At 39.7% G+C, this 8,984-nt stretch overlaps 1 protein-coding gene across 1 annotated transcript in view; it reads left to right on the forward strand.

Moving 5' to 3' along the window:
- The first annotated feature begins 239 nt into the window (after positions 1-239).
- The window catches only part of LOC112397554 (uncharacterized), a 35,201-nt gene continuing 26,456 nt past the window's right edge, over positions 240-8,984 (forward strand). Inside the window, exons 1-2 of the mRNA XM_024741784.1 lie at positions 240-275; positions 8,723-8,965. Coding sequence (XP_024597552.1) covers positions 240-275; positions 8,723-8,965 — 279 coding nt within the window. The remainder of the gene's footprint in view (positions 276-8,722; positions 8,966-8,984) is intronic.

The following is an 8,984-nucleotide window of genomic DNA, read 5'->3' on the forward strand; positions in this document are numbered from 1 at the left end:
AATTAAACACAGAATTACCACATAATTCAGTAACTTCACATCTGGGTATATATCCAAAAGAAGTGAAAGCAGGACCTTGAACAGATATTTGTACACTCATATTCATAGCAGCATTAATCACAATAGCCAAATAGTGGAAGCAACCCCAGTATCCATCAACAGATAAATGGTTAAATAATGTGTGATACACACACACCCCAGAATAGTATTGACTCTCAATAAAAGAAGGAAAGTTTGACATGCGCTACAACGTGGATGACATTATGCTAAGCGAGGTAAGCCAGTCATGAAAGGACAAATACCGCGTGATTGCACTTACATGTGGTCCCTACAGTAGTCAAGTTCATAGAGACGGAAAGTAGAATGGTGGTTATCAGGGACTGGGGGAGAATGAAAAATGGGAAGTTATTGTTTAATGGGGACAAAGCTTCAGTTTGGGGTGACGAAAAAGTTCTGGACGTGGATGGTGGTGATGGCTGCAAAACGTCAATGTGAATGTTCTTAATATCACTGAACCGTACTGTTAAAATGGTAAACTTTATGTTATGTATATTTCACCACAATAAATTAAATTTTAAAAAGCGGTATGTTGAACTGCCCCACTAAGATAGTGGAACTGTCAATATCCCCTTCCAGTTCTCTCCATCTTTTTTCATATATTTGTGTTTCATATACCATGCATGCAGTTGTAGATTGTGATCTCTTGCTGGCGAATTCATTATTTGGTAGTAATCCTCTTTATCCTAATGATGATTTAATCTAATGTTTATTTTGTCCAATAGTAAAAGCTACTGCAGCTTTCTTTTACTTCATGGATTTTATTTCATCCTTTGACTTCCAACCTTCCTGTGTCCTTCTCACACTTTAGGTGTGTCTTGTATACTTGGGTTTGGAATTTTTACAGCATAACGCTCCATCCTTACCCAGCCAGCTTCTTCATCTAGGCAGACCGTGAGTATAGGTCTCTTTGGAGCTATTTCTACCCATCTGATTTTGTCTTGCTTTTTTTTTTTTCTTCTCCCTGTTCTCTCTTTGTTTCTTCTTTAGATTACATGAGATTTTTTCTTATTCCATTTTCCTCTGTTTGACAGTTATCATTTATTTCCATCTTTTCAGTGATTAATCTGGAAGTTTTACCATATTTATTTTGCGAAGCCTAAATTAATCAAAATCTTAAATCATCATCTCAAACAATAGTACTTTAACCTCAGTCACTTCTCTCTCGGGTTACACAGTTTTTGTCCAGTATTTTAATTCTGGCTTCTATTTTTTTTAACCCTATTAAGTAGATCACTAATTTTATATACACAGTATGTATTATCATCCAGTTTTAAATATTTTCTGTTTCCCCTGGTTTCCAGTCAATCCCTGGATTTCTTTTTTGACCTGTGTATTAATTAGAAATGTGTTGCTTAATTTCTTAATATTTGGGGGATTTTATGTACATCTTCTTGCTACTGAATTCTGCTTTAATACTCCTGTTGTCAAAGATGATACTCTGTATGGTTTTGGCCCTTTTAAATTTATTGAGACGTATCTCATGGTCTAGCACAGGATCTATCTTGGTGAATTTTCCATCTGCACTTGGAGAGAGGCAATATCTGCTTTTATTGGGTAGGTGGAGGATTCTATGAATGTCAGTGAGGTCAAGTTGGCTGATAGCGCTGTTCAGATCTTCTTATGTATCAACTGATTTTTGCCAATTATCAAGAGAGTGAGTGGGGTCAAAAAAAATCTACAACTATAATTGTGAATTTGTCCATTTCTCCTTTCAGCTCTGTCACTTTTTGATCCATTTATTTTTTGAAGCTTTATTATTACATATATCCATAATTAAGGTTGTCGTGTCTTCTTCATGAACTAATCCTTCTATCATCACGAAACCTCTCTGGTAACATTCCTTGTTGTAAAGTCTGGGTTTTTTCTGTTATTTATATAGCCTTGTGAAATTCCTGATCCTTAAGAATATTGAATGGTCTATTGTTTTCCAGCCTTTTACTTTCAGCCCATCTTTCTTCATGTTTAAAGAGGGTTTCTTATAAACAGAATATCACTGGGTCTTCTTATTTATTTAGTTGACAATCTGCCTCTTCTATGGAATTGTTAATCCATCCATTTTTAATGTAATTGTGAATACGGGTGGGCTGAAGTCTGCCATCTTGGTATTTGCTTTTTATTTTTCCCACTTGTTATTTATTCCCCTTTCCCCTTTTGCTTCTTTATTTTAAATTGTTTTTAGTATTCCATTTTCTATCCTTTATTAACTTATTAGCCATTCCTCTATTTTACTTTTTTACTGGCTGATTTTAGGATTTATAATATGCATCTTTATCCCAGTCTAGTTCAAATAACACATATCACTTCCCATGTAATGTGTGAACTTTTAACCTTATACTTCAATCTTCTCCCATCCTTTCCTTTGTGCTATTGCCCATTATTTTACTTCTATACTTCTTATAAATTGAAAAGTTTAAGTGGTGTAATTATTTTTGCTTAAAACTGTCAATTATAATTTTTCTTTTTGTAACAACTTTATTGAAGGAAAATTAGTACAGAATAAGCTGCACGTATATAAAGTGAAGATAAATCTGGACACGTGTAGACGCCTATGTAGCCATCACCACAAACCAAGACAATGAACCTATTCATTCTTCTAAGGCTTCCTGGAGCTGCTTTGTGAGGCCTCCTTCTTGCCTCTCCCCTTCCCCAACACCCACCTCTCATCCCTGGCGCTTTCCTGGTCTTGTTTCACTAGACAGTTACTTTGAGATTCATCAAGGTTGTTGCACTGGTCAATAGTTCACTCCTTTTTTTTTTTTTTTGCAGTATGTGGGCCTCTCACTGTTGTGGCCTCTCCCGTTGCAGAGCACAGGCTCCAGACGCGCAGGCTCAGGGGCCGTGGCTCACGGGCCCAGCCGCTCCGTGGCATGTGGGATCTTCCCGGACCGGGACACGAACCCGTGTCCCCTGCATCGGCAGGCGGACTCTCAACCACTGCGCCACCAGGGAAGCCCAATAGTTCACTCCTTTTCTTGCTCAGAAGTTGGATTGATATACCACCATTTGCTTGTCCGTTCTCGTGTAAATGGACATTTGGATTGCTTCCAGTTTTCAGCTATTACAAATAAAGCTGCTATAAACACTTGTATATAAGTCTTTGTGTGGACATATACCCTCATTTCTTTTGGGTATATACCTAACAGTATAAAATCCAGGTCAGGTAGCAAATGTATGTTTAACTTTTTAAGAACTGACAAACTTTTCCACAGTGGTCGTACCATTTTACATTCCCACCAGCAGTACACATGAGAGCTCCAGTTCCTGCACAACCTCGCCAAAACCTCGTATGGTCTGTCTTTTTAATTTTAGACGTTCTCATAAGTATGTAGTGGTAAGTCATTGTACTTCTAATTTTCATTTTTATTTACATGATTAATGCTCTGACATCTTTTCATGTACCTATTTTCTATCTGTGTATGTTCTTAGTAAAATGTCTATTCAAATCTTTTGACAATTTTAAATGGGTTTGTTTGTTTTATTGTGGGAGTTGATACACACACACACACATTCACATTTATTTATATAATCATATAATTTCTCCCAGTCCATAGTTTGCCTTTTCACTGTTTTATCAATGTCTTATGCTTTTGGTACTGTACCTAAGATCTATGTCCAATCCCAAATCACAACAATTTTCTCCTATGTTTTCTCCTGGTATTTTTATAATTTTTATTTTTATTTAGGTCTATGACCCATTTTGAGATAATTGTCATATATGGTTCAAGGTATGGGTCAAAATTCATTTTTATATAGATAGCCAATTGTTCTAGCACCATTTGTTGAAAAGACTGTCCTTTCTCTACAGAATTTTCTTCACACCTTTGTCAAAAATCAATTGACCACATAATGTGTGGGTCTGTCTCTGGAGTCTATTCTGTTCCATTGACCTATCTGTCTATCTTTGATGCCAATACCACAGTTATAAGACTTCATACTGAATCTTGAAAAGCCAGGTAGTGTAGGTCTTAGACCTTTGCTCTTCTTTTGATGTACTATTTTCTCTGGCTGCTCTTAAGATTCTCTCTTTTATTACTGTATTTCAGCAATTTCAGACGTGCATTGGGGGGTGTGTGTGTATGATGCTTGGGATTTGTTGAGCTTTGTGGATTTTTGCGTTTATAATTTTCATCAAATTTAGATTTTTTGTTCATTATTTCTTTAAATATTAGTTCCTGCTATACTTCTTCTAATACTCTAATTATATAGCCATTTGATATCCCACAAGTCACTGAGGATTATTCATTTTTCAGCTTTATTTCCTGTACTTTAGTTTGAATCACTTCTATTACTATGTTTCCATATTCACTATTCGTTTTCTGTAGGGTATAATCTTCTCTGAAACTTATCCAATGAATTTTAATTTCTGACATTGCATGTTTCAGTTCTAGAAGTTTCATTTGGTTCTCTGTTTCATCTTACTGTATCTCTTAATTGGTTTCATGTTTTTCTCTACAGCCTTAAGCATATTAATAATAGCTTCTTGTAAGCCCTTGAATGCCAGTTCCATCATCTGTCATATCTGGATCTTTTTCTATTGACTTTTTTTTTCTAGTTATGTTCACATCTTCATGGTTCTTCATCTGTCTAGTAATTTTTGACTGGATGCTGAACATTGTGAATGTTATGTTGCTGAGTGTTTAGTTTTTGTTTTCTTCCTTTTTTTTTTTTTTTTTTTTGCGGTACGCGGGCCTCTCACTGTTGTGGCCTCTCCCGCTGCGGAGCACAGGCTCCGGACGCGCAGGCTCAGTGGCCATGGCTCACGGGCCCAGCCGCTCCGCGGCATGTGGGATCTTCCTGGACTGGGGCACGAACCCGTGTCCCCTGCATCGGCAGGTGGACTCTCAACTACTGCGCCACCAGGGAAGCCCTTGTTTTCTTCCTTTAAAGAATGATTGGCTTTCTTCTGTCAGACAGTTAATTTACTTGCAGATCAGTCTGATACTTTTGAAGTTTAGTTTTACTGTCTGTTAGATCGGGTCCTAGGCTTGCTTTCACATTAGTGCTAGATGGGCCCTATTCCTAAGGCATGGCCATTCTGGGGTCTCTACTGAATGCCCCGGGGTATTCAACAAAGTCTTTCCGCTCTGACTGATTAAACTTCAAATGGCTCCCAGCCCTTTGAGAGATCTAGTAGTTATTCGATTTTTAGCTCAAGAAGTTTCATCTGATATATTCTTGGCTTAGTATTCATCCATAGACATGAGAGAAGCCCTCTGTAGAGTCCTAGATCTTTCTCCCCATAGTCCTCTCATGTCTGGTTCTCTGCCTCTGAAGTCCCAGCTGCCTTGGCTTCCCTCTCTTCTCTCTCTCTCTCCTCAACTCAGCAAATGTGTGCCCTGCTCTGATTCCTCTTCCTTGCACTGCACTTGAGGAAGTGCCTCCAGACAGGAAGCCAGGTTATAGAGTTTCCTTATTTGCTTCTTTTCCTTCAGGGATCAGAGTTCTGCTCTGTCTGTTGTCCAATATCTGAAAACAATTTTTTCATATAGTTTGTCCAGTTTTCCCCAGGGACAGAAACAGCAATCTAAATGCTGTTTTTATTTTTATTTTCTCTCAGAACCTTGAATTTACCATGTCTCTGTCTTTGGGTTTCCATTGTTGCTGTTGACATGTCTGTGGCCAGTCTACCATATTTCACTCACTCTAAGACATCACTGAGTATATGATCCATCAATATTTTATTACCAGTAAGAAATACTCTGTCAATTTGTCAATTAGAATTGTAATACTCTATCAATAAGGTTGGTCCCAATGTCATGCATGTTAAATGGTGAGAAAATATGCAACTTAGAATTGATGAAATATGGTAACTGTTGAATATCTGTCTTTTACTTCTCTATCTTTGATGTCTTCTTGTTTCATCTGATATGTTTATGTGTGATTCTTTTTATTTATGCTGCTTACTATACGTTGTTTTTCCTAGATCTGAAATTTGGCAACTTCGAACTATTGTGAAAAATTCTCAGTCATCATCTAAGTATAGCTTCTCCTCCACTTTCTCTATTTTCATCTTGTGGAATTCTAACTAGACAGACGTTAGACTTTCATATTCTATCATGTGTGCCTCCAAAGCGCTCTCTCCTATTTGTTATTTCCTTGTCACTTTGAGTTGCATTTGGGTAATATCCTCAAATCTGTCCTTCAGTTAACAGATTTTCTCTTCAGATAATTGATCTGCTATATGACCCATCAATTGAGGTTTTTATTTTAGTGATTATATTTCTTATTTCAAGATGTTTTAGTTGATTCTTTTTCAAATGTTCCTGGTTATTTTGTTTGACTTTTGTTCTTTGAACTCTTCTTATTCCATTTTTATTTCTTTTAACATTTTTTGTTTACACATGATTAATTTTAGTCTGTGGATTATGTGTCTACTATCAGAAATACTTCAGTATTTAAATTAACGTTACTCTTCAGAATCTCACTTATATTGCATTATTTCTTCGTGCCTGTGGTAATTTTTATTATGAGCTCATATATGGTATACGGTGATGGGCCTGGATTGAAGATGCTTTTTCTCCAGAGAACATTTGCATCTGCTTATTCTGGGCTCCAGGGGGCGATACTAACCTGCAACTATTTTAATTCAGTTTGATGGGTGAGTTTACTTTGGGGGCAGTGCAAATTTGAACCCCAGACACACATGGGAGTAGTCCTCTGGCTACAGATTCTCAGGAGAAACTATTTATTGATATCATTTGTGGTTTTTCCACCCAGAGGCAGCAGGTATGAGCAGGTTTTCTTCGTTGGTCCACTGAACCAGCATGAGTCCCTAGAACTTGAAGTTCATGTTATAGGGGGTTGTATCCTGTGAAGCTCAGATTTTTGTGTTAATACCCACTCTGTTTTGGGCTGATTATTCTTTTTTGTGTGTGGGAGGTGTGATTATTCTTTTTACGTGTGGGATATTTCCCCGTGGGTTCAGCAGGGCATTTTAAGTTTGTTGTAAACAATCCCCCATCTCTGTACTTTGATCTGAGAGGGTGGTCCAGCTGAGCTATTTGGCTGAGCACGATACTGGGATCCCAATGTCTTGTATTATTTTTATTGTTTCCTTTATCACTTTAGGTCTGTAATCCATCTAGAATTTACTTTTGTATTTGAAATTAGATTGGAGTCCATCCTTTTTCTTCTCAGGTGGCTAGCCAGTTAGCAGTATTGATTAATAATTCGTCCTCTTCTTTTTTCTGAATTAAGCTATTATGTTTGTCATAAATTAACTAACACATATTCTGGGATTTAATTTTGGTTCCATCTTCTGTTACACTCACGTATTCATCCGTTCCTCTATCAGCACCTTACTGATTAGATTCCAGTGGCTTTATGTACAGGCTGATGTAAGAAAATACAAGTCTCACTTGAATATTCTTCTCTTTCACAATTTTCCTAGCGAATCTCAAGGATTTATTTTAAGAGAATATTTTTTACTCAGTTTTGCAAGGAGGAGATCTCCTCCTGTATTTGCTGCATTTAATTAGACTGAATTGAGAAGCTGCATGGGGAGGTAGAAGGAGCTTCATTTGGGCAAGCCACTCTCCCTCTCCAGGACTCAGTTTCCTCCACTGGCAAAAAAAAAGGGCTGGTACTCAGGATTCCTGGGATCCTTTCCTTCTCTGGAGTCCCAGTCCAGGTTGACTAAGCCCTGGGGCTTCCCTGTGGGCATGGACAACACCAGTGGTAAGAGCAGCTATTTATGTCATTAGCCGCGAAATACACACCAGGCACCAGGCGTGGTACTCAACAATTCTATACATTCACCTCTCACAGCATCTCATTTAATCCTCAAACATCCCTGTGATGCTATTATCTCTATTCTACAGAGGAAGAAACTGAGGAACAGAGACCTTTAGTGGCTTATTTGTTGAAGCCATTGGTTGGTTAAAAATAAAAACAAGGGAAAGGAGTGGGGAGCTGTGGGGAGTATGAAAAGACCAAATTATGTATTTACATGATTACTGCTCATTACCCTTGATACATGCAGAAAACCTCAGAAACAATAACTGACACATTTCTTGACTGCCTCTGATGTACTTTAGGAGTATTAGGTCACTAATCCTACAACCGTCCTATCTAATGGGCACTAGTATTATCCCCACTTCTCAGATGAAGAGAGTGAGGCCCAGAGAGGTGAAGTAACCAGCCCAAGGTCACCCAGCAGAGGTAGGCTGGTGGACTCAGACCGTGTGGCTCCAGGGACCGTTCCTTCCTATAGGTAACCTCTAAATTACACACAGAGAGTGTGTGGAGCCCATGACTGCCTTCGGGTCACCTGCCACAAACCTAAAGGAGATATGCGAACGTGGAAGTGTTGCCACTGGAAGGCGGGTGGAGATCGTGGCTATCTCTAAATGTTTAGAATTATCTTTTAAAGTGCATTTTGAAATTTTTTTTAACGTAAAGGAGGCCCTCCAATGGGTTTACAGGTGGTTGGTTTTGAGGTGCTGGATTCCGCGAGAGGGGCTGGCTGCTCTGGATTTTCTAATTTCGCCACAGTGCTAATGTATTATGCATTCTTGTGTGCCTTGAAAATATTGAGACGTATAAATAGGGGCACTTACGTAACTGACGGGACGGGTGGAGGGACCCGCAGCCTCAAAGCGGGGTTTCGGCCGCGGGGCGGGGCTGCCCTGTCCTCCGCCCCTCCCGCTCTGGCCCCGCCCAGACCCCGGTTACTCCGAAAGCCTGGAGCCCGGAGCTCCCCCGCGCGGCTGGGACTCTCGACCCACGCGCCCGCCCACGTCTCAGCGGCCAGACGCAGTCCAAGGCGGACAAAGCCCGCTTCCCTGTGACGGGCAGCAGCGCGGGGAACGACGGCTCCAGAGAGCCCGCCCACGGCGTGCGGGGCGGGGCGGAAACGGAGCCGAGGGCGCGGGGCGGAGCGGCAGGCGCTGGGCTGGCGCACCGGGTGGGCCGTGCCCGGAGCC

This window comes from Neophocaena asiaeorientalis, unplaced genomic scaffold (assembly GCF_003031525.2).
Source record: "Neophocaena asiaeorientalis asiaeorientalis breed wild unplaced genomic scaffold, Neophocaena_asiaeorientalis_V1.1 scaffold218, whole genome shotgun sequence".
Lineage (NCBI taxonomy): Eukaryota > Metazoa > Chordata > Mammalia > Artiodactyla > Phocoenidae > Neophocaena > Neophocaena asiaeorientalis.